The sequence below is a fragment of the Spea bombifrons genome, chromosome 1 (assembly GCF_027358695.1).
Source record: "Spea bombifrons isolate aSpeBom1 chromosome 1, aSpeBom1.2.pri, whole genome shotgun sequence".
Taxonomy (NCBI): domain Eukaryota; kingdom Metazoa; phylum Chordata; class Amphibia; order Anura; family Pelobatidae; genus Spea; species Spea bombifrons.
This window is the reverse complement of record NC_071087.1, coordinates 94,494,390-94,521,293: the sequence shown is the minus strand read 5'-3', so window position 1 is coordinate 94,521,293 and position 26,904 is coordinate 94,494,390. Positions and strand designations below refer to the sequence as shown.

The window sequence follows — 26,904 nt, the reverse complement described above, 5'->3', positions numbered from 1 at the left end:
CTTCATCCTCTGCTGGACTATCACGGGAATCCCTTTAACATTTCTCTCCCCCAAGGATACATCATCGTGAGTTTCATAGAGCGGAAAACACAGGATACGAGCAGGAGAGTTCGTAAGATCCCTTGAAGAAAAGGTAATTCAAGTTCTAAGGGTTTAGAGGCTCTTTAAAAGTTCACCTGGAGTTTGTGAGATGGGGTGGTAATGTAAAAAGTCATTATGATTGCTCAATACCTCTTTATAAACTGGGAGGAGAAGCTATGTTTATGTTGCAACAACACTTGGGTAGTTTTGTTACACGAATTTCAAAATAACATATAGCTATCATTCTTATCATAAACTCGAAGTTGCCGACAGATCGAGACACCGCACCTTAATCACTTTACACGAGGTTATACCTTTTGGATGCATCTAACAATGTATGCTTACTGTAGATGGTATATGAACAAGGGTCACAACTTGGCATGCAACTATAACATATGTAAACTCCAGACTTCCACAGTGTAGGAGAACCAGGATACTAAAAACACATGTGAAGTCAGGATACACGTGTGAGAGATCAGAGAGCTGGGTTCCCCTTGTGCAGATAATAATGGATTGGGATTACAGTAGATTGGGAGTCCTGCCTGCAGCAAGCAGGGTACAAGAGGCTTTTGTCAGGCTTCAAATGGGTAGTGAAAGGGTCACAGCTTGTCTAGAGGACATCTGGAGGGTGGAGGGAGGTGGGTTTGGTATTTAACTCTATTCTGCTGGGTAGTTTCCCAGTGCTGGAGGTTGCGATAAAACGTTAGTATCTCCCCATTCTGTTCTGGGGCTGTAAAACATTACAGATGGATCTTCCGAGATGCAGATCATGGTACGACCACACAAAAAGCCTTGCTGAGTGCAGTTTTAATGGGTTCTTGAACAATTAGGATGTTTATGTTGAATACACAAACTTCTAAAAATAAGCATTCAATGTTACATTTTTCTTAGGATTTAGTTATGAGACTAGGTATGTATGTTTACATTCTCCATTGGCTTTGTCCATTTCATTAATGATTTCTCTGGCCATATGGCATGTCACCACTCTATCATGAGTCATTCACTAATTGTGCACAATGACAGAAGGTTCTACAGCAAGGCATCAGGTGGTGGGTCCCAGACCTTATTATTTAAATTAAAAGGGTCTAGAATACATCTAACCTTCACATATATCTAAATGCTTGCTCTTAGGTTACAACTCTCTTTTTCCACTTGACTCTTATCCTGTGTTTATCAGATTATCAGAGCTACTTATCCAGATTATGAGTTTGCATAAATTAACAAGCCTAAACAATATAATAAATACAGACATTAGCTGGGATTTAATAATATTTCAATATCTATAAACACTTTAACTGTTTTTAATATGATTTTTTTTTACTTTGCTACATGAATGTATCCAGAGATAATGTTTTATAGATTGTGTCAAAAAGCTAATTTTATTATTATAATTAATATTTTTAACAACATCTTGTAGATCTGGGTTCCTTGTTGAACCCTATCCTTAATGAGAAAAGCACTTTGAGTCTGTTAAAATAATCTCTCAAAGCTTTTTGCTCATGGGTGCACCAGGGAGCTCATAATTTACTCCCTGCTTGGTTCAAATGGCCAGTTACCTACTGCATGGGTGTAGGTATAGCTTTATTTTGAAACATCTTTGCCCAAGTAGTCAAAGGAACATGACCCTTTGCAGATATTTATGAATAATTAACTTCTGTTTAAACTTGTCTGGTGAGAACATGGCATTTCCAAAAAAAAAAAAAAAAATCGAACTGGAACAGCCAGTTTGCATTATGTTAAGTGTCTAGAGAGGTCCACTGTCCCCTTCGCTTTTTTTAAGACTAAGTCTACTCTTCACAGAGATTTGCCTGTGGAATGCTGCTGGGTCACTCAACCAGTAACAGTATATTGCATAAAGTAAGTCATCAAGTCATGGAATATAAGTGGGCCGATCCTAGTTTATGGCTGGCTTACAATGAATTCTGGAGGAATTCTAGAAAAAAAACCAGTGAAGACCTGGTTTATTTAATCTAAACAGTGAGAGGTTGTTTGTTTTAGTTGTATTAGCCTAGGTATCATACTAAGCGTAGGTTTCTCAGTAAAAGACATGACCCATTCTTGTGCACGTTTCCCATTAAATATATACCGTATTTACCAATAACAAAAGCTATGGCGGATAAAGGTGATGGAAAACCCTTCTACCTAGGTGATCATTGTTGACCTTATTTGCATTCGCCTACCCAGAATTCCTTGTGGGTGTGGCAGCATGATGGGATTTCTGGGTGAAAAACAAGCCTTCTGGCTTGTCTGGTATATGTGGATTAGTGTTTAATAATGCTTCTACTACCCCTATTATAAATATATTTATTTTATTTTTATTTTTTTATTATTTTGGAAAAAAATTACAAATAACTGCATAGTAGTTAAGTGGCAGTAGGCAAATATTTCATGAATCCATTTGCAAGAATTGTGTAAAACAAATGTTACTCCCGAATTCATAGTATAGATTAGTAAAGTTATACATCATAGCATCTGGTGGAATTTTTGGGAACTTTGTGAAAGTTAACTTTTTAGATTGTAGGTATTTGAAATGTGCTAAAACTGATATTTTCCCATCAAAGCCTGTTTGTGGCATGGTATACTGTTTAGGCCTACCAAATTGGCACAGTTCTCTGAAAGTAGCTAAAGTTATTGTTTCAACTGCAGCTAGAGTTTCCAGAAAGTGTGGCCTTTTCTACAGATACACCGGGCTCTCTGTGCCTATTCTATCCCAGCTGATCAGTTGGTGTGCAATCAGTGATCCTTCCTAACTTTGTAATATCTTCTATTCATTTTGGGCACAGTGAGTCTCCTACTACAACACTTCATCAATCACTGAAAACAGCTTTTAATTTCATAATGATAAGCTGCTTATAGATGAGGTACATAAGCAGACATTTTGGGTTTTTGGATTTTAGGAAAACATTGGGCACTGTTACACACAATAAGTTAATTACTATCTATGCATCTAACGGGATCACAGCTGGATCTAGTCATGGGAGGACTGGGAACATCACTCACTGTCCAAACACAAATACCCTGTGGTTGAAAATTATACAGTACATGTCTATCATGTACAAGAAAAATTACTGGCTACTTTTTGAGAATAGCTGGCCTACAACAGGTAGCAAGATATAATGCCAACACCTTAGGGGGGGACTCTAGGTACAGATGGGTATCAGCATCATACCTAAATAAATTAAATTAATTGAATTCTATTGGAGAAAATCAATGGGGCTTGTAAAAGCCTACAGTGTAGAACGTCCAGTGACTTTTACAGTGATGGATACATTTTTACAGTGATGGATACATCTATCTAAATATATTTTCATCCCATGCGTCTCACTTTCCTCTCACTGTGTCTGAGGTTAGCCAAGGTGCTGCATGCCTGAGTGCAGGCTATTCTTTCCACACACTTATTCCATCTGGTTGGCAGTAAGGCACCTTTAGGTGGTATCATGAACTGTTTACCTTATACTGACACCATATTCACATATATAGCATCTCTAAACTGCATGTTTGCTTTCCCACACACATTTAATAGTGCTACACGAGATACATCATATTACCCACATGTTACACACTCAACTGCTTAACCTTCACCAGCACATTAAGGGATTTAAAGCTCCACTGCACACAAACCTGCCCTGTCCTGACCCCTAACTGCTACCTATGTGCTTCTTCACCCCTGCAGTGGCAGTGTATAAATAAACTTTGAGGAGGTCAAGCGAAAAGCTGAGAAAGTAGGCATGGAAACTATACAGTGATGATAGAGGCAGTAGAGCTTTAAAAAAGGAGAATCTGGGGGGGGGTGTTATTATTGTTGTATTATTATTTTTAAGTAAAATAATAAGTGTGGAACCTGTGTTAGCAGAGACACTATTGACTGGATTACATTCCAGCTGCAAAAGCTGGCTTGTCCACCCTACCAATCTCAAAAGGCTCTGTGCTTACACATAGCTTCGCAGAGCCATAATATAATGATTTTATGTCCTGTACCTCTGTAACCTGAGTAAACTTACGTTTCTAAAGAGTTTTAAGTAACATGTAGTGAGTAATTTAACTAATACTATTTTAAAGTGTGTGGATAAAGACAGGGTTGGTTCTAACACTACTCAGTATCTAATTTAGGAATTAGAGTAATGATTACATGATTGCAAATCTTCTAAAGCTGGCCTGGCTGCTGAAAAGAAGCTTTTCTCTTATCCATTGCTGACTGCACAAACTTAAATTATCATTACTGTGCCTATGTCTGCTAAGGTAGCAAAAACTGTGTGTCTTCTTGTTATTAGTAGATGATGGCCTTTACCATTTGTTGTCTAACAATAAATGTCAAGATTTAGAAACATATGGAAATTTATTATCACTTGTCCATCACAGTGTACATTTTGTCCACCTAGTTCATTGTCCTTTAGTTAAGTTCAGGATTGAACCCTATAGTGGCCCGTCCCATCTTTTTGGCATGCTGTATGTCTGAAGAATCTAGCATGCTGGATCGTTGATAAATACAAAGTCTAGCAGCTCTGCAGAGTGTTTCTATGTGAACGTATAAAGGAGTGTTTGGTAAATTCAGTTTTTGACCACAACTTGTCAAGAGATGTTTGCCCCAACTGCTCATTTAAAAGAAAGAACTGTACTAAATGTCGTCTATAGGGAAATCTTCTAGAAAGTTACTAATAGATGCGTTAGCTAACCTGCGGGGGAGGGTGGGTAACTTTTAGTCCTTTAACATAGAGCCAGCTGTATTGTGCAAACATTATCTAAATGTACAGCAGTTTGTAAGACATTTTCATAGCATGTATTGTTTTATTAAATGTCTATTCCAGCAACATGATTTCCAACATGTTCAAACCATCTATGATTTTTTTTAATCATTTCATTAAACATTTTTGTGTTTTTCCATGAATGTTATTATAATATAAGGTGTGACTTTTTTGACCATGGCCTGTTGTTATCAGGAGGGTAGCTGTCTGGGTCTTATAATTGCCACCATTACATGTAGCAAAGACAACTGACGCAACCAACGTGCGAGCAGTTCCTTTGTACGCTGTAAAAACCTAGTCACTGATACTTGATTCAACTTAATGGGGGCTGACAGCTGAGACTGTTGGAGAATTAGTATCTTCTGTCAGATGATCAGCCGTGAACCGCAATGGGTGGAGTAGACCTGACAAAAGCTTTCTGATTCTGGCAGTTGTAAACAGGCTCTATTCTGCAGCTGCCGGCACAAATATGTCCTTTCTTTGTCTAGAGCATCACCCTAGTGTCTTCTTGTGACTACAGATCATGAGGGGGGGGGTATAGAGCAGCTAGTAAGTGTTTAATGACCTATCAAGCAGATTTCCAAATAGCAGAATTTCTGATGGTTTAGATTTAGAGTAAAAACACATACCCAAGTTGCAAATATTATTCCCCTAACAGACACTACCCTCCTTTTGTACTAACTTTAGATTACAAAGAAACATTTTTGCCACCTGTCATTAATTTTAATGTTTAGTGAAATAAATCACTGGACTCTCACAGACTAAGAGTCTGAAAAGTTTTTGGAAGACAGATAAACGCGTGGTTATAGTCACCAAGCTACTTGAATAAAGAATGTGGTGCTTTGGAGACAATCACTGTCCTTATCTATTTACTTATATGCACATCAGGTCAGATAACTCTTTTGACAAAGATCTTTGTTCTGTTAAGGTAAGTTAAGACCAAATATCTGAAATACAACAACAAAGACAAAGCACAAGCTATAGATTTCTAATGAATCTCTTCAATGAGGCTATGAAGGTGACAATTCCCATGTAACAATAGAGTCTTTGATGCAGGTGTGGCTGTAGATTTTAGGCAATATAAGCAAAAACATTTAGGAGGGTCTATTTAAAAAGGAACTCCCACCATTTTGTATTAAAACTATTGCATTAGAAATGAGGTTTCATTATTGCATTGTTTTAAAAAGGTGCTAGATTATAGACAACAAAAAAAATGATATGTGATATATATGTGATCTGGTTTTGTTATTTTAGCCATAGTTATTAGACAAATGCCTTGAATCACTATTAAATTTATTAGGACTTCGTTAGCATTGCCATAAAGAATCAGGTCAGCGTGGTGTATAAGCAAGAAAGTCACCCAAAATATCACATAACTGACCACAATGGCAGCCTTCAGGCCTGCAGATAAAGTTTGCTGGAGCAAAATCATATAAAAATCTTCAATGCTAAACTACAATACTGAACATTCATATTACCGCCTGCTCAGTCCACATTTAAATCAACCTGCTAATGTTCCAACAAAACTCCCAAAATAGCAAGAAACATATATCCAGTAAAATCATAAACTCACTATTATTAAGGTGCCAGTATCTGGAAATAATTAGCAAAGTGCATTAATGGGGAAAAAAGGTGAATGATTTAACGCATTTCCTATTCAATGTGCTTTAGCAAAAGCTGTCTTAGGCTGTTTCTTGCAATGTTTTTCTGAGTGCGGTCAGAACATTTGCTTGCAAGCAGTACTGTAGTCAACAGTCAAAAAATATTTTTTCCCCCATGGGGCTTCCCCTGAAAGTATAATTGATGAAAATGGATAATTATTATCCCTGAGCTTCCCTGGGTAGGCTTCCTGGTGTGTTCCCTCTTAGGGTGAGTAACTACATGAGTGGTAGGGCTAGTCATGAATGCAGCAGGCCTAGATGTGCATGAAGCAAAGTGTATGTGGGACAGGGTTAGCCTCAGGCACCCTTAAACGTGCTGGAAGTATGAGGTGGAGTGGATGTGGAGTGCATCAAGAGAAAGAGTAAAGTGATTTGGAAACCCAGGGAAGTAGCACTTTACCCAGAGACTGAAGGTCAAACCTGGAGTGTTCCTCCTAGGTATAATAATTATCCATGATAACATCTCAATATATATACCGGTGTGTGTGTGTGTGTGTGTATATATATATATATATATATAATCAATTTAAGAGGTATTGTTGTATCATCCCTCTCACATCGTAGGAGGCCCTAAGCAGCTGCTTAATCTTCTTATATGGTGGCACCACACCTGCATTGAGGTTTATTAATTGTTTGTCAGCCTAGCTACTGAGATCATTATGCAACCTTGGCACCTTTAACCCCTTAATGACAATTGCCGGTCCTGGCACGGCACGGAAAAGCATGTGCTTTACGACAATTGACGTGCCAGGACCGGCACGTCTTTAAACGGGTGCAGAAAGCGATCTACTATCGCTTTCTGCACCCAAAAAGCGTTGCTGAATGCCTCGACCTCGAGGCATTCAGCAACGCCGCGATCGGCATGAAGGGGCCATCTCTGGCCCCTCCACGGGGCGTCAACATCCGCCATACTTTGTATGGCGGCGGACGCCCGTTTTAAAAGCGTTTAGGAGGCGATCGACGATCGCCTCCTAAACTTAAATGGTGTCGCTGGAATGCCTCGATCAGGAGGCATCCAGCGACACCAAACACTAACCTTTTGATGGGCTGTGACCGCTCCGGAGAGCGGTCACAGCCGCAGCTACTGGCAATCTTCGCCATCAAGGAAGATGGCCGCCGTCCTGTAACAGGAACCAACAAATTTTAAAATTTAGCTAGATGGTCCAGACCATCTAGAGAACTTTGGCTCCACTTGCAGGTTGAATACAGGTACTGCATTCACCATGCAAGTCAATGGAGCCCAGCTTTCTAATCACAGTGTGATTAGTAAAAATAAATTAAAAAATAAAATAAAATTAATAATAATTAGAAAAAAATAGTAAAAAAACAGTAAAATGTAAAAATCATTTCCCACTGATGTCACTATCAGGGGAACCTCCAAGTTGAAAAAAAATGTTAAAATTTTTTTAAAAAAAAAAAAAAAAATATATATATATATATAAAAAATATATTTTTGTGAGCAAGTCCTAAAGTTAGCATATTAGCTTAAAACAATTCTCGCATGGAAAGAGTTAAAATACTGGCATATTAAATGCCCGTGGGGTGTCTACTTTTAAAAAATGTATGATTTGATGGGGTAAATTGAATTGGCTGGGTTCAACAACGTCCCAATTAACACGGGGGGGAAGGATGGCCACACATCTAATTTCCAATTAGAAAAATGCACACGTAACAAATGTGGCCTTTTAGTTCCCCCAAAAAATGACACACCCATGCATGTGGGGTATCACTGCACTCAGGAGATGTTGCTGAACACATTATGGGGTGTCGTGTGACAGCGGCATATACCAGGAGCTGTAAATTCATACATAAAGTAGGTGTGTGGGGGAAAAATACACACACAAAAATATTACTGCAAACTTTGAAAAAATGCTGGTGGTAAAATGTGTGCATGCAAAGAGTTAAAATACCAGCATTTAAAATACCCTGTGGTGTCTAGTTTTGAAAAATATATGGTTTTGTTGGGCACACTGAAATGGCCTGGCTCAAAGATGTACCAAATAGGGCATGGGCAGTGGATCCAAATGCCAAAGTTCAACATTGAAAAAAGCGCATGCTCCAAATGTGGCCCTTTTGCCCCCAAACAGCCAGGCAAAATCATTCATGTGAGGTATCGCTGTACTCAGGAGATGTTGCTGAACACATATTGGGGTGTTTTGTGATAGTGACATATACGAGAACATTTTAATTCATACCTGAATTAAAATGTGTGTGGAAAACCAAATGCAAAAAAATGACTACCACAAAGTTTGACAAAGACTGGTGGTAGATATGGTGCATGGAAAGAGTTAAAATACTAGCATTTGAAATACCCTGGGGTGTCTAGTTTTCAAAAATATATGGTTTTGTTGGGCACACTGAAATGGCCTGGCTCAAAGATGTACCAAATAGGGCATGGGCAGTGGATCCCCAAATGCCAAAGTTCAACATTGAAAAATGCGCATGCCCCAAATGTGGCCCTTTTGCCCCCAAACAGCCAGGCAAAATCATTCATGTGGGGTATCGCTGCGCTCAGGAGATGTTGCTGAACACATATTGGGGTGTTTTGTGATAGTGACATAAACGAGAACATTTTAATTCATACCTGAAGTAAAATGTGTGTGGCAAAACAAATGCAAAAAAATGACTACCATAAAGTTTGACAAAGACTGGTGGTAGATATGGTGCATGGAAAGAGTTAAAATACTAGCATTTGGAATACCCTGGGCTGTCTAGTTTTCAAAAATATATGACTTGATGGGGTAAATTGCATTGGCCGGGTTCAAAGATACCCGAAATGGCACAAGGGGGGAAGAATTACCAGATTTGGAAAAAATGGCTTTGAAATAGCAAAACGCTACCTGTACTTATTGCCCCATAATGGGTAGAAAAAAGCAAAAAAACATAAAAACATTGGGTATTTCTAAACTCAGGACAAATAGTAGAATCTATTTAGCAGGTTTTTTCATTACCTTTTATAGATGAGTAAAAGATTTTTCAACTAAAAGTTAGAAACAGTCATTTTTTTCTAAATTTTTCACCATATTTTATAATTTTTTTAATAGTAAATAATATGATACAATCAAAACAATGTCATCTAAAGAAAGCCCTTCTTGTCCTGAAAAAAACAATATCTAATGTGTGTGGGTTCAGTAAACGGGAAAGAAGAAAATTACAGCTAAACACAAGCAGCGCAGAAATGTTAAAAAGGCCATTGTCACAAAGGGTACAAAAAGTAAAATCAGCCTTTGTCTCGAAGGGGTTAAATCAGCAGAGGTTTTGAAGGAATCTATTTGATAATACAAAAAAATCACTACTGGATTCTAAAGTCATTTTCATGGAAACTGAAGTTTTCAGTTAACTTGAGTTTCTCAGTAGGAGCTTCTTGCTACTGTTGCTTCCTTTAATCAAAACAATTTTATTTATGGCTCTTCCAATTCTTTTTAAATTATTCCGTTGAGGTCCTTATGCAAAAAGTGGCAGCTAAAGTACTTTATGAAAAGGAAAACTTAGCATGCCCTTAGGCCGTAGAATAGCAGATTTGATTCACACACAAGCATACAAGCATATATATATATATATATATATATATATATATATATATATATATATATATACTCACATAAAACATTATCACACATGAGCAGGTTCAGACAATTAACCTCTCTATTACTAGGCATTAAACACACAGTCACATAAACACACGCAGTCACACACACACATACCTGTTGCTGTCTGCAATTTACACCGAGCTTGGTATGAAGGAGGGACAGTTGAGAAGTCTCTCATGATTGACTGAGATCTTCTTCACTCAGAGTTCTCATTCCGGGACCACGCATGGTCCCCGGGACATAAAGTCCCGTTGCGGGACTGGCCCGGTCAACCTGGGACATGTGGTTGGTCACCCTACAGTAGAACCATTTAATCCTTGTCCAATTCATTTCCTCCTCTAATTGTCAAGTGTATATTAAGTCATTTGGCAATCAGAAATAAAAAGTAATACACTTTGTTTTTCTCTGAACTGACCAGAGTTTTTGCACTTCTGAAGTCATAGCGTGTTTACTGTATGTTATCATTAGCTGCCTAATATCCAATGCACAGCTGATTGATTTTTTTTTGAGGACCCTTCTGGCAATGTTATAATTGCAGACTACACAAACTGGTTGTTTTTTGTGTGCCTCCTTTGAGACTTTCGCAAGACATCTGTTTCAGAGGAAGAGAATAATACTGATTTTGTGTTCTGCCAATGAAGAAAATCCGACAACAAACTCAAAGTTTACTTGACTGGGGTGTGCCATAGCTAAAAGTGCATGGAGAATATAGGCCAATAGCTGAGGTAATCCCTCATAGGGAAAATATTAACTAGCTCCTATTATGTCATGTCCTGCTTGTTCGCAAATGTTATCGTAGTAATAATATATGTGTGTATGTATGTATATTCTTTATTTATTAAGTGCTAACAGATGTAGCTGGCACAATCTACAGTATAATAAGAGAGGTAACAAAATGCTGTTATATAATAAGTATAATGGTCTATAGAGATTAATTAGGGTACAATAGGTATGAATACATTGGGAAATGACATCTCTGTCGTACAAAGTTTACAATTTAATGTAATGATATTTCAGGATGTATGCATGTGGATTTTCTGTAGTGTTTGGTTGAGAGGTTCTGTGGCGTCCTAAAAGGCCAGCTTTCTAGGAATACCTGGGAACTGTATAGGTTTGACCTGGAGTCTATGGGTAAAGTATTACTTCCTTGGGTCTCAGGGTCACTTTCTCCAGAGGAGTGATCTCTGTCCATGCCCACCCACTTCCCCTCCTACTTGCAACTCAATTAATGCTGTCTGGGACTAGCCCGCTTCTTGCAAACCAACTTCTCCAGAACTTTAGAGAACTTTGGGTTGTTCCAAAGCATATTTTTAGGAGATGTTTTTCTAGTCTAATTTCTTCCACAAGTGACCAGATCCTTAATTCTGCCAGAGGTTCTCCTACAGTTACATTAAAACTGCAAATTAAGCTTTCCTATCTGATAACTTGCTTGGTTTGTCAAGTAGCAGCCTCTAACCAAAACAAAAAACAATTACTAATTTACTGGTATAGAAGGAGCCACCTTATATTTGCTTGAAACTTGACAAAAGATCCCATTTTGGGGCTGAGTTTTGTGGTTGTGACAATTTGCTCTAAACATTGTGATCAGTTGTGATACGTCTTGTCAAGATAGCATTATAAGGGAGGCACAGGAGATGTCACTTAAGTCTTTGAGCTGTAAATTTTCCCAACAGATAAACTGTATTACCCAACATGACATATTCTTAATTAACCAGTTTCCCCTAGAGTAGTGTTCAAGTCGTTTGCTTCATAAAATAAAAAAGTATATATGTCTTTCATATATATGTTTGCATTACAGTAAATCATTTACAGCTATCAGCAGGAGCCAGAATGTTGGTTTAAAATAAGCATGCGTCACATGCTGTTAGAAATGTTTTAGCATTTGACAATTCCATGATAATACAAAATTATGTGTTACTGTGTCAGCCTACATAGGTTAGTGCTAGGAGGAAAATATTGTATGTATGATATAAGATCAATGTTGGTAAGTTACAAATGAAAACAATGTGAACTATATTACATGAATTTGTAACGACATGTATGTATATCAGTAAGTTGAGAGACTTGCTTGTGTAGTGTCACTAGAACATAGTTACTAGATCTCTTATAGACTTAGTTTCTTTAAGGTGTAAAATGGCAGCCTAACCCATTTAGATAAATGCTGGTCTTGTGCTCTAAATAATGGCCAGGGACAACAACAAACGTAAGACTCAATTTGTAGAAGTCTGAAGTGGTTTTGAGATATCCCACATTGAACTGGAACAATCTTAGAACCTGACGCAACGTGTTTTTGTCGGGTAGTTTGAGATATATAAATATGTGTATTTTTGGCTTACAGACAAAAATGTATCTCCTAAATGAGAGACAAGAAACTCATGTGCATCATTCCCAAACTTATTTTACAGAGCACGATAATGAGTAGGATCCACTGAGACACAGCAGTTTATCGGACACACTTTCTGAACAAGGGATGTGTACTTGTCTCAAAGCAAGACAGAGCTGCTCCTATCAAAGGGCAAGGGTGTGAGGGCCTTTGTAGGTGAAGGATCAAACTTTGTTGTAGTCAGGAGAACATTTCCTTCCACCCCCCTCCTCCGTGTCAGCAGAAATGAACCAGAAAAAAAAACATGTGTCAGCAAGTGACTGCAGTGGGTCATGCGTGGGGCTTCTGAAATTTTTGAATGGCATAGTCATGTCACACATTTTTAATGTAGGTGCTCACATCTAGTTGGCAAGCAGCATGTAGTGATTAATAAGGAGATTTGCAAAACAAACACTTGAATTACAAAACATAAAATGCTTAACATTAACTTGGATATAAAATGTGTCCTTTTAAAATGAACACCTTTATTACATTCCATGAATCACATCTATTAACAAGTCATCTCTCATTTGAGTAAGTGTTAACAACGTTGTTGTTACACTAATAACGTGTTTTCAGTTTCTGCACCCGTTTTTGTGTCAAATTCTGTGACAATTACGTGTCCACCCCTCCACCTTGAACACAGATTGAACACGCATAAATAAAACATACAAATTGTAAAATACATGTCGCAGGAGGAAATGTGTGATTCTAACAGATTAGCAATTTGTCTCACTATATAAAAAAGGGAAAATCATTTCCTTTAGGCATCAACTGGCCCATGGAGCAGGATACCTAATGTGTCTGCTACTACAGTAATTGATCAAGGTGGTGCAGTAGACATTGCGTATCTGGGTTTATGTCCCACACAGAAGATTTATCAATAAACTGCAATCTCTGGGTTTAGATCCCAATATTGTTGAATGGATTAGGCAGTGGCTGAGTGACAGAAAACAGAGGGTTGTAGTCAATGGCGTATATTCAGAGCAAGGCAGAGCCGTAGCTATCTCCTTTTGCGCCCGAGGCAAGAATGGAAAATTGTGCCCCCTCAGCAATTTTTTTTTTTTTACAGAGGTTATTTTATACACTGCCCTCAAACACACACGCCTGCCCATTAACATGCATATACACATACACTGCCTGCCTTTACACACACACATATGCATGAGCTTACAAATACACACATATATACACATACACTGCCCTTACACCCCTTTCTCCCCAACTCTTACCTTTGTCATCCTTCATACTGTCGCGGGAGCGCAATGTCTGTCATTTCAGACCTCTGGTTTAGTGCTCCCTAATCACTATGGACCCGCTATTGATGCAGAGCGCGGGGGGGTTGGTATGACTCCATATCCTTTTGCTGGCGCATAGTGATTAGAAAGTATGGAAGCCGAGGTGACAGACCTCGTGCTCCCTAATGTTGGGCAAGTTAGAGGGGGATTGGTATCTCCCCAACCAGTGCTGCAGCTGCTGATCGGGTGGCTGTACGCCATCTTGCAGCTGCGCCTGAGACGAGTGCCTCTCTCGCCTCACCCTTCCTACGGCCCTGGAGCAAGATCTTGTTACCAGTGGGGTACCTCAGGGATCTGTACTTGGACCCATTCTCTTTAATATTTTTATTAGTGATGTTGCAGAAGGCCTTGATGTAAAGGTATGTCTTTTTGCTGACTACGACAAACGTTTGCAACAGGGTTGATGTTCCTGGAGGAAGAAGCCAAATGGCAAATGATTTAGATAAACTGGAAAAACGGTTAGAGCTGTGGCAACTGGCACTTAATGAGTATAAATGCAAAGTAATGCATCTAGGGCATAAAAACCCAAGGGCAGAGTGTAGAATATTTGATACTGTCCTAATCTTAACGTGCGAGGAAAGGGATTTAGGGGTAATTATTTCTGAGGATTTAAAGGTAGGTAGACAATGCAGTAGAGCAGCAGGTAATGCTAGCAGAATGCTTGGTTGTATAGGGAGAGGTATTAGCAGTAGGAAGAGGGAAGTGCTCATGCCGCTGTACAGATCACTGGTGAGACCTCACTTGGAGTATTGTGTACAGTACTCGAGACCGTATCTCCAGAAGGATATAGATATGTTGGAGAAAGTTAAGAAGAGACTACTACTAGTTCAGGATAAAACTTACCAGGAAAGGTTAAAGGATCTTAACATATATAGCCTGGAAGAAAGACGTGACAGGGGGGTATGATAGAAACATTTAAATACTTAAAGGGAATCAACACAATAAAGGAAGAGAGTTTATTTAAAAGCAGAAATACTACCACAACAAGAGGGCATAGTCTTAAGCTAGAGGGGCAAAGGTTTAAAGGTAACATCAGGAAATATTACTTTATGGAAAGGGTAGTGGATACATGAAATAGCATTTCAGCAGAAGCGGTAGATGTTAATACAGTGCAGACATTTAAGCAAGCATGGGATAGGCATAAGGTCAAGCTAGACATAGGATAAGGGCAGGTACTAAGGAAAGTAGTCAGAGGTTGGGCAGACTGGATGGGCGGAATGGTTCTTATCTGCTGTCACATGTTTCTATGTTTAAAGTAATTCATTGTGTTAAAAAAGTAGTAGCATCTATTGTGAGGCTAACATGCTAGTAATAAGCCTAATACCTGCTAACATGTATGTATTACAAATAGTATATATATATATGTGTGTGTGTGTGTGTGTGTGTGTGTGTGTGTGTGTGTGTGTGTGTGTGTGTGTGTGTGTGTGTGTGTAGATAATTAATTTGTGTGCATTTTTAAATAAAAAAACGTGGGCTTCTTGTTTCTTGTACAGGATTATGAAGACTCCCTCATAGCAGGTGAAATATTCCTTGCTTGTAAACACAGAAACAAAGCAAGACGCAACACAACAAACTAAAGGAAATAATTGAGCTACATCAGGTAGACCTTTTAGGACATAGTCATGTCGATTGGACTAAAGCAAGTGTTCAACAAAGACAAGACTTTCAGGCCTAAACGGAAATTTGACCCGGGCACTCAGAGGTTTGAACTGCATAAAAGAGCTCAAGCATCTTTGACCTCAGGAGTTGACCTGAAAGCTGCTGTTCAATTGCCCCATGGAGAGGATCTCAACGACTGGGTTGCAGTTCACGTTGTGGACTTTTTCAACAGAATTAACCTCATTTATGGAACCATCTGTGACTTCTGCACGGAAAGGACTTGCCCAGTTATGTCCGGAGGCCCTAAATATGAGTACAGGTGGCAAGATGATCTGAAATACAAAAAGCCTACTGCCTTACCAGCACCTAATTATATGAATCTTCTTATGGACTGGATTGAGGTGCAAATCAACAACGAAGATATATTCCCTACAAGTGTGGGTAAGTCTTGTTTTTCAGCTTTCTACAGAATGTCCAGTTTAAGGTCCGGTTAACATTCTGATTATGGACAAAGAATAATGGGATGAAGATTTCATTCTGCTTAAATGCTAATGCAACTATTTAAGAAAACACATTTTCATTGCTTCTTATTGTCCTACATATAATTAAGATACAATATGATAATGACAGTTTATATTTATATGACCATTAATGACTATGGTTTTTTACATGTACTAAGGTTAGCAACAATGGTTTACAACTGGAAATCAGGTGTGCTGGATTGTCAAAAGGGCCTGTTTGGGGGAACCCATTTAATCCTGTATTCAAAAATGTTAGGCCGCAGAAAACATGTACCACATATTCAACACAGAATGGGAGTTAGTTATATTTAAGATTAGCCACTGTTGGGTCTATTATTTTAAGGGACAGTTGACACGAGAGTTGTGTGTTAGCCTCTAGACCTGGATCTCACTGTGTGCTTGAACTCTCTTGGGGACCCCCTCCCCTTTCCCTGCCATAATTTAAATGATGGGCACATCAGCAAGTATATGCATAAAAGTGTTATATTGGTGTCAGTGTTACAGCAAATGTATGAAAAGCAGGGCTGGATTAGGGAAGAAAAGCTGACTCGCGCAGGCCACCATTGGACATCAAAGCATTGAATGTGATGCTTGAGCTGCAGCACCACATGAACTATATGGGCAGCAGGATGGCAAGAATGCTGTCACATAGAAGGGTGCTGTCTACCAAAATATGTTAAATATTTAGCTAATGTTATATTTATTTGTTTTTTTTTCTTTAATTATTTTTTTCAATGCTTTAATGCAAAATTTGAATTATAGGGATAACTATAATAAATTATTTTCACTCTCAACATAACATTTAAAAGTTTGGAATAGTTGGCAGGTTAGGTAATTGTGTTTGTTGATTGTGTCAAATGTAAGGACAATAATACTATATAAAAATAAAAATTACCAGCTATATTTGGTATTTGGAATACAATTTTCTCCAAAAAAGCATTACATAAAATTAAGCACACCTTTTTATAAAAAAAGTTTTATAAGAATTTTTATTGAAGAGAGACCGATCACAATATATAGATGTGTCTTGGATCTTCCAGACACAGGTGAGCAGGCATAGAGCACACAAAACAAAAGTCAAAGTCCACCATGAGTAAACAGACATAAAACGTTAAAATTGTGTAAACTGAGGGAATATCATTGGCAAGCGTGTGATAACTCAAACGTTATTTAAGTATTACTTCTCTCTTACATTTTTATCTGTACATAACAAACAGCAACAGGAAAACTATTACTGCATATGAAATATAGAAGGTTACAGGGTAGTTCAGGAAGCAACAATAGCAGTATTGAAAGGCTTGTGAAACCAAAACCAAAAATGCAGCCCGCCTTCCAACTGAGAACCCAGGATAAGGTAGAACTAGAACCTCCAAACATTGAAGATGCAGAAAATGCTGTGCCATAATACACCTGAATTGAATAGTATCAATCAGAAAGTATAATGGGCAGACCTTGTGTAATTGATGTAAAGCAGTACCAGGATGAATACCGAAATGTTGTTTGTATTTTGATTTTTAAAGCATTGTCTTGACTATTAATAAAACCCTGGCCTCCAGCCAGTCCATCTGCATCAGGTACAATAGCTTTCTCTTCAATAGCAACAGGGTAGGAGGCGTCGGGTGCACCGACTGGTGTAAAATTGTTTTGTGGACTGCCACCACAAAAATGTGCAGCTGTTTTCTATTACCCCTATACATATCGGCTATGATGCCCAGAATAGTCAATTGTGGGGTTATCGATATGTTAGAAAGGCCCAGGGATTTATCATATTCGTTAGCCGTTTTTCAAAAGGAGGAAATGGAGGGGCATTACCAAAGACAGTGATACAAGTCTGCCCCTGGGGACGCCAACTTGCTGCAACGGTCATCCGATTTAAACCCCATCTTGTAGAATCTTGCAGGAGAGTAAAAAGCATGGTGGGCAATATTATGACGCATATCAGAATACATGGAGGTTGGCAACGCTCGATAAGCGACACTTACTGCATCATAGGCATCAGCGATCTCCAGGTTAGGCATATGTTGAATTCATTTCTTAACCTGACCCATTAGGGCACGTAAGTATTTGTCTTCCCTCAACAACTTGTATAAAATCGCAGTGGAATGACCTTCCTCATCTGTAGTTCAGATTTAAAGGTCTAGGGGGTTTTCCCTAGTAAGTAAAGTGTTGTACATGTAGGCCAGGGAAAGGCCCCCAAAAGTTTGCCAAAGTCACCAAAGATGTGGCAGATTTATTCCATAGCACAACAATAGTGTGTACATGGGACTTGCTCCAGTGCTTAAACACCTGGACAGCCCTACCACCCTGAAAGCCTAGGCTATCAATCTAGGGTTGAAACACGTCGGTATAAAGATTGGATTGTTTTATTCAATCTATCGCATAGCTGGTCAGCTCTGCAATACTATAATCCCTGGGAGATGGGAGATTCAGTCTGAAACAGGTCAGCACCTGCTGCTCCCAAATGATGTCCCTGGGAAGTCCAGCACGTAGAGTCAGATCTGAGCACAGTAATAAGGCTTTGGATTTTGATACGTTAATGGCAAAGCCGGTCACCGTGCCCCAACATTGTACCAAGGCCAAGGCTTTGGACACATGTTGCAAAGGATTCTGAACAAATAAAAGTAAGTAATCCGCAAATGCCACCACTCTGACGGTTCGCCCACCAATCTCAAATCCTGGAAACTCTGGTGAATCTGACACTTTTTTGTCAAGTTTAAATTGACGTTTAACTTGTGCAAGCTGTCACCCTGTAAATATTTGTGAACCAATCCTGCTACAGGACCTAAGGGAAAACCCTGTGGGAAAAGGTCAGCTGTCTTTTTCGTACAAGACAGGTTTTTTAAATTGGAACGTGGTAAAATGATTAGTGCCGCATACTTGTGCCATGCTCCCTTTATTTAGTTAACATCTGTCAACATAATAGAAGATCTGATGACTGTCTGCTGGTAATATGTGTGTAATCAGGAGGCAGAAGGTGGATTTTTACTGGTTAAGCTAGATTGTGTTACTAGAGGTGAATTCTTTTGAGCAGATTTTCACATGGCCATCAAGCAGTAAAATGGCAGTTCTTTTCTTAATTGTCCTGCTCTCCAAAGTGACTAATTTTTTGACTTGTGCATTTTATGATTTTTATTTATCCATTCTTGTACTTTCTTATATAAGAAACAATTCTTGTTAAACAAGCATTACTAATATTATTTGCAGTATTGATGTATGTAGGGAGTTGGTCTAAATTGCATTTCCAAAAGGCCCAAAGATGGACACTTTTGTTTTATGTGGTATGGCAAGAGGCATTTGAGGAAGGGGAGGGCTGGGAGCATTTGGCCTGTGGGGCAAGTCCAGCCAAGTGGCATGCCATAAAGCAGCCCAAGGCATATCTGTATGCTCGATGCGTACCGCCCAGGTAACATGTTGAATTGCAAGAAGAACAAGCTTCAGCCAGTGGCCCAGAATGGTTAAATCAGAGCAGCCTGGGGGGTTGCTCCCTGATTCCCTCTCATAATGTCATCATATGCACTTTAATATGCACCTTTAAAGGAGTGGTATGAAAACAGAACCACAGAGGGGGGTACTATGTTGTAGTTCTGGAGCTGCAACTTCTCCTAAAAGAAAGTACTTTATTCTTTTCTTTTATACAGGTAAATAATGCACAAGAAGGTACTTACAAAGTACTTTAATACACTTTACTCGTTTGTAGGATTTATGGTACACCAGGCTGGCTGTCCCTTTTTACGAATTTAGCTTTTCACCTACCTACAGTCATTTGTTTAGTTGATAGCTTTATCTGAAAACAAATATTCTTTGAGAGTTGAAGGTTACAATGAAACCTTCACATGACATCAAAAGCACTTCAGGTATTTTCACCATCTTGCAAAGTCAGTCAATACATACCAATTTAACTTTGGAGCCCTAGACCTTTTAAATTGTCCGTACTCAACAGTTTTGTGGTCATTTTGTGTGGTACTGCACAAATATATGTTCTTTGTACTTCTTATTAATATCCATTAATAACTACCATTTTACGAAGCTGGAAATACTGGCAGTTTTCATGAAATGCAGATTTTTGCTTATTTATGTGTATATAAAATATATATATATATCTTTAACAGTGTTATAATGTATTTCATGTCCCTTAATGGTCTTTTCATGCTGACCAAATGTTTTTACATCTGTATTTAAGCAGGTATTTCTGCTTTTCCATGTGTGTCAGTCATTAGACCCTTCCTGCAACATTTGGCAAGCCAGGACTGTAGCTTGCAGGCAATTAGCATATCACATGTTATGTAGTTTCAGTAAGTTAATTTAGTTTAGTGTCATTTTAAAACACAATATAGGTAATATAGGCTCAACTTTAGCATTAGAAATAACCCTTTGACTCATAAATGCCCCCGAGTGATCAGGTGTGAAATTCTCCAAAACCCCAAAAAAGCATTACTGACCTGTGCCAACAAGCAGGTGAATACCTGAAATGCCTAACAGATAAACATAGTCAAAAATGCTGTGGCGTCTAAAAGATCTGGCGATACTTTTATAGAGACTTAAGAAGCCCCTTACTGGAATAAACATTATATGCAAAATTCAGTAAATCTCCTAATAAGTCTGAAGCATATATATAATACCTGGGAACTTTCCAGGATGGGCTACCCATAGCTCTCCCTCTTTAAGTGATGGGAGGGGAACAGACATTGAGCAGGGAGAAGTAGGTGGAGAGAGTCAGATTAGAGGTGAAGAAGTGCATGTGCCTGGGAAGACGAAACTGACACAGAGACCCAGGGAAGCAGCAGCCATCTTGTATCTTTACAACAGGTTTAACATCACATAACAGCTTTCAGGCAATACATATTAATTTACCCTGTCCCTTCATATTGTTTTATACACAACTTACACCCAATGACTACTGAACATGACCCCACCTTGCTCTCTGTTTCTGTTCATCTGGATCTCAAAACCCATAGTGCAGAACCTTACGAAGTGTGCAGAGAAGTAAATTGCAACCACATGCTCCAGTTATTGAGTATTTTTAGATTCCAAAATGTTGTTTTCTTGGAGATTAGATGCGCCAGAAGAAACACTAACAGTAACCAAGGGATTGGCTCTGCCTTCTCATGAAAATCTGCCTGCTACCATGTATTTTTCCTTTGGTTGCTGCCTTGCTCCATTGTAGATTGTGATTTTTGTTAAGCTTTTATAGAACATGATGTAGCACATTTTAGCTTTCTACAAAACATAATATTCAGGTAGTTTTTTCAAAATAAAATAAACTTACGTGGACACATCTCATGCATGTCATGCCCAGAAACACATTTTGGTTGCTTACACATGTTTGCATATTGATTCAGAAATGTGTTCAAGTTTACATTTGACGACAGCTTCACTTTTAATAAATTTACGTCTGCAAAAAAAATCATCAGAAATGTTTTAGAAAACCTATCATTGCCATGTAGGTATATGTTTTAGACATGTTTGTTAGGTTAAAGATAATGTTTCAAGAACAAAAGCCTGCAGGAAATGTGTTGAGATTCAGGGTGGGCAGCTCTCTATCCCAAGGGCAGTCTCCTGGAGCGACTGGGTTGACCACACCGTTCTGATAGAACTAGTTGACATGGATTATTGTGCCCACTTTTATTATTTAGCAAGTACTTTGTTTCTTAATATACAATGGTGCTGCCTTTCAGGTACCAAAAGTGATAGTGTTCAAGACATGGTTATATATGAATTCTAAATTTTTACCATGCATGCTGGGAAGAAGAAATCTCTTTCTGTGTTATGACTGCTATACATTAGAGCTTAAAATGCCTAGATGGCTTACTACAAGACAGTGTTCCTGTCTATAATCCAATGCAGGCTGAAACTAAAACATGTTTTCAGAGGTCACCCCTCATATATCAGTATATTTTACACCACAGGCACAATTTATCTTCAAGTTTCATTACAACCTGTAATGTGGCACCCAGGAATGATCTCTATATTCTTCTGTCACATATTAATATATTGTTAGAATGTTATTGTCACTCTAGACAAAGACGTTACGACCGTGTTTCAATTGATATTTGATAATTGCAAAAGAAATGAAGTTTATAGCGAAAAGGGGGATTTCATGCACTGGGGAAAATGGTCTAGCTGGCCATATAGTATATACAGAAGAAAAGAGCCAATTAGGAAATGTGATTACTTTTTCACGTAGTACTATGTAAGGATCTTTAAGGAAAACATGATTCAGTGTTATCCTATTAAGTTAGATAAGAGGAAATGTCATATGGCATAAGTGAGTGGTTCTTTTCAGTATGGTCAGGAAAGGTATATGGTTATGTGTGTTTCGTTTTGGAAACTGCATTGCCCTTTAATGCTTTATTATGCTTTCTTCAAACAAGAGTGGAATTATGACACCTTGCTCTGGGCCCTATTCTGTTCTTATCTTAATGTACTATGTTTTGCATCTTAAAGTTATCTATGCAAAATTTCTGTAACTAAATGAAATAGTTATTAAAATACCATATTTCATTTTTCTTAAGGGCATGTCCACAGACAAACTACCTATTATACAAATAGTCATCTAAGAAATTATTTCTGTAGCTCTGAATAATGACACATGGCCCTGGAAGTTTAGAATGAACACACTGTATTTATAGAACATGCCCCTGGCATTGCAGCTGTTACATGCCATAGGTATAGTGATAGCACATAGATAATTATTTTCACATTTCTTATTTTTCACACTTTCATATATATGCATCAAATTTAATGGTAAATTAAATAGCAGTCCCAGGGGTGAATTGTGGATAACTAGGAGGCCCTAGCGCTTTAGGGCCATGTGATATAAATCCAGCCGTCGGAACGATACGCACATTGCTGGACCCAATCTGCCACTAGAGTGGCAGTGTCAGTATGCAGCTTTACTGTCTGCCATTTGATCCTACCCACTCTCAGACCTCAAATCATACTTTAGTCGTGTTAGTTCAAGATTATATATATATATATATATATATATATATTAAACACTGACCTAATGTGTATACCGTTGGCCTGGGGGCAATCGCTTCCTGGGCTGGTACAAAATACTTGGACTAACCCACTCCTGAAGGCTAGAGCTCAGTGTGGGGAAGGCTTGTGATGGAGGGAGTATTTCTTTTTGTTTTAGAGTGTGTGTGTGTGTGTGTGTGTGTGTGTGTTATAGTGAGTGTGTGTATAAACTCAGATATACTTGCTCCCCAGGTCAGAAGTTGTCAGCCCTCCCCATGTGTATATTACATTAAGAGTTATCTTTAGTTCCTGTTTTCATGGTCTGTATGTTTACTTCTCTTCATTCTTATACCTATGATATCGTTACTGGTTCTTGTTGATTGGTTTAGACAGCTTTTGTAAGGATGGTTTATGAAGGCAGGAAACCTCAGCACGTTGGCTTTCATGAGGCAAACTATAATAATAAAAGAACTGCAGTGATTGGCAAGGAGAACAAAAAAAACCAACAATAAATACCGTATTTGCTGGATTATAAGACGAGGTTTTTTCCAGAGAAAATGCTCTGAAAAATACCCCTCGTCTTATAATCAGGGTCGTCTTATAATCAGACCTCAAATAGGTCTGATTATGAGACTAAGATCCAGATCCCCCGCAGCGATGCAGAGGACCTGGATCCTCCTGTGTTAACCCCCCCCCAACTTACCGGTGCTTCTGAGTCCCCGGTGCTTAGTCCGGGCTGCGTGTAGAGCTCTACGCGATCTGGGGACCCAGATGCAGGGGACCTGGATCCTCCTGTGTTAACCCCCGACCCAACTTACCGGTGCATCTGAGTCCCCGGTGCTTAGTCCGGGCTGCGTGAAGAGCTCTACACGATATAATCGCGTAGCGCTCTACACGATACAATCGCGTAGAGCTCTACACGCTGCCCGGACTAAGCACTGGGGACTCAGAAGCACCGGTAAGCTGGAGGGGGGGTATAACACAGGAGGATGCAGGGGACCTGCATCCTCCTGTGTTATGCCCCCTCCAACTTACCGGTGCTTCTGAGTCCCCGGTGCTTAGTCCGGGCAGCGTGTAGAGCTCTACGCGATTCGCGTGGAGCTCTACATGCTGTCCGGACTAAGCACCTGGGGCTCAGATGCAGGGGACCTGGACCCTCCTGTGTTATGCGCCCCCCCCAACTCAGAAGCACCGGTAAGTTTGGAGGAGGGAGGGGGAGTGTTAAATGGGGGGTGTAAGGCATTTCTGGAGGCAGAGTGCTCTGTGAAATGCCTTTTAACCCCTTTAATGCCACTCTGCCTCCTGAAATGCCTTAAACCTCCCTATATGCCACTCTTCCCCATAATATGCCTTTTAACCCTCTAAGTGCCAGAGTGGCATATAGGGTTAAAAGGCATATCATGGGGCACAGTGGCATATAGGGTTAAAAGGCATATCATGGGGCACTGTGGCATTTAGAGGCTTAAAAGGCATATCATGGGGCACAGTGGCATATAGGGGGTATAAGGCACTTCTGGGGAAGATGTGCATAACTGGGGGGCAGGTTGAAAAATAGAAGGAAATAAAACCAAAATATTTTTCTCAAGCATACCTTTTATTAAAAAAAGTGTTTAAATGAATTAACATTTACTGGTAAAACTTTTTTCCTATAGGGTCGTCTTATATTCAGGCTTTTTCTTTTTTTCCTAAATTAATATTAAGATTTGGGGGGTCGTCTTATAATCGAGCAAATACGGTAGTTTTACTAAATTATTATTTTTTATGCTAAAAGCTACGATTGGAACATTTTTCCATAATGTTCACCACATACACTGCAACAACGTAGTTCTTTCCTATACTGAGAGAAAATAATAATAGACCGTTTTCTGCATAGTAATTGTGATGTATTTTCTTTCAAGGGTTAATAATGCTTCCGAAAAGCACTTCCTGAAGTGTCCTCAGGAGGCCTATTTGTCTACATCTGTCAGAAGCCAGAAGCTCCAAGCTATGCTTTGTAGTTTTTTGTGCCCTGTGACCACAGAATTTCTCATAAGAACCACAAATGTTTTTTCTCCAGAAAAGAAAAATTAGATAGTCGGCATGAATCTTTGGACATGCAAGTTCTTGTAATTTTTGATTGTGGCAAAAAAGTATAAAAAGAACTCTAGGAAACGTGCTTTAAGGTATTTACTATAATAAAGTCATTAAGAAAGTTATAACTCTGAGATGAGATTTTTTAAAATAAATTTAGCTTATGGTTTTCATTAGATATTAGCATTGGTATTAATGTTATATTGGTTCTGTACCACTTTAGACAAACCACTATGTTAGATGATACAGAAAACTGTGCATGGGGTTGGGGTAAGTATTTAACCCCTTCTTTACTAAGGGTATATTGTTCCTTTAAAACTTGGAGCTTTAAGGACACAAATTATACATAGTTTTTCAAGGACAGATAGGGCTTTCTTTTTATATGAACAGTCCAACAAACTTATGTCCCAAACCAGATAAAAACAAAAGCTAAATATTTCGTATGAAAATCCCTGACCCTTCTTACTAGAAATAAGATTGGACATGTAACGCATATACATAACAATGCACATATGGCAGGGTGGGCATACACAAGAAATGGTTAAGTGCCATAAATATACTAAAGGGACACAGGGTTTGAGCAAATACACATTTCCACAATAATGCCACCGTTGCACCTACTTCTGTGGACTACAACTCATCACCTTGATTATCAGTTTGACCGAGGATGTTGGAAGTTTTAATCCACAAATGCTCTCATTATTTTATTTTTAAAAAATATATGCATATATATATATATATATGTTTTTTGTTGAATTTAAAGCATTATTTTTTTAATGGTTATCTATTTCTGAAGAGGGTGATTTTGACAGGTGTCTGGGAGATGGAATGTGCGATTGCTGTATGTTAGCAGGGGCTAGTGATGTGATTCCGTGTACCAGGATGGATTTTAAAATCACAATGTACAATAACATTATAAAAGGCTTAAAACCTTTAGGCTTTACCTTTAAAACCTTTTTACTATGCCTTTTGCCCTTGGGACCTTTGTAGACCTCAGGGATCTTTCTTGTAACTACATTACTGAGTCCCCTTTAGATGGTGACACTGCAGAAGGAAAAGGGCTGAACATCTGCTAGAGGATTTGTATGCCATCAGTGTAACAACCTTGGAAATACTGAAAGCCAGCATCAAACAGCGTTGTTTATGTTATCCCCTCCAAGGTATCATGTACATCATTGCTCACAGAAGACCAGCTTTTAAGACATACTTGGTAAGTCTTTACTTGCATATGGTCTAGGGGCACAGTTAGGCATAGAAGGAATTTGACAGACCACATCAGAAAGTATATATATGTATATTTGGGTTGTGTACATAGGAGATGTTTATATAGTATTTGTGCTAGGGATGTATGTTTGTGTGGGTTACATGTATTTTGTGTGTATGTGTGAGTGTTGGTATCCCACTTACCCGAGACATTTGCTGTAGGCGGTTTGTTTTGCGGGTCATGGCAAGCCTATAACCGTCATCAAAACAAACATGCAAGCTGCTTCTCATTCCTTCATCACACATAATGACACATGCATTGCATTATGTGGTTTAAATAGCCATGTTGATACATGCTTAACTGGAGTGATAAGCCTTTATTTCTCTGTCTGAGCAGACACAGTACCTTTTTTCACACTTTTGACATTATTTTCTAAAGTGCTTTTTCCCCATTGAATATATTGTTTACAATTGTACATTTTTCTGTTATTTTTTTTCTTTGCACGAACCGTCTGATTTTGTGTATAAAGAATGCATAAAACTTAAATCTCTATATACACTCACTGGCCACTTAATTAGGGACACCTTGCTAGTACTGGGTTGGGACCCCCTTTGGCCTTCAGAACTGCCTTCGTTCTTTGTGGCATACTTTCTATAAGGTACAAGAAACAATTCTCAGAGATTTTAGTCCATATGGACACAATGGCACCACGCAGTTGCTGCAGATTTGTCGGCTGCACGTCCATGATGCAAATCTCCCGTTCCACCGCATACCAAAGGTGCTCTGTTGGATTGAGATCTGGTGACTGTGGAGGCC

General features: G+C 38.8%; 1 protein-coding gene across 3 annotated transcripts in view; it reads left to right on the top strand.

Moving 5' to 3' along the window:
• Nucleotides 1-26,904, top strand: part of MOB3B (MOB kinase activator 3B) — a 44,208-nt gene continuing 17,304 nt past the window's right edge. For 2 of the 3 annotated variants that reach the window (XM_053465920.1, XM_053465922.1), the window contains exons 1-2: nt 1-133; nt 15,228-15,774. In XM_053465920.1, coding sequence (XP_053321895.1) covers nt 15,357-15,774 — 418 coding nt within the window. In that variant the 5' untranslated portion in view covers nt 1-133; nt 15,228-15,356. Of the gene's footprint in view, nt 134-766; nt 854-15,227; nt 15,775-26,904 lie in introns of those variants that run through there. The other variant, XM_053465921.1, reaches the window with a different exon arrangement.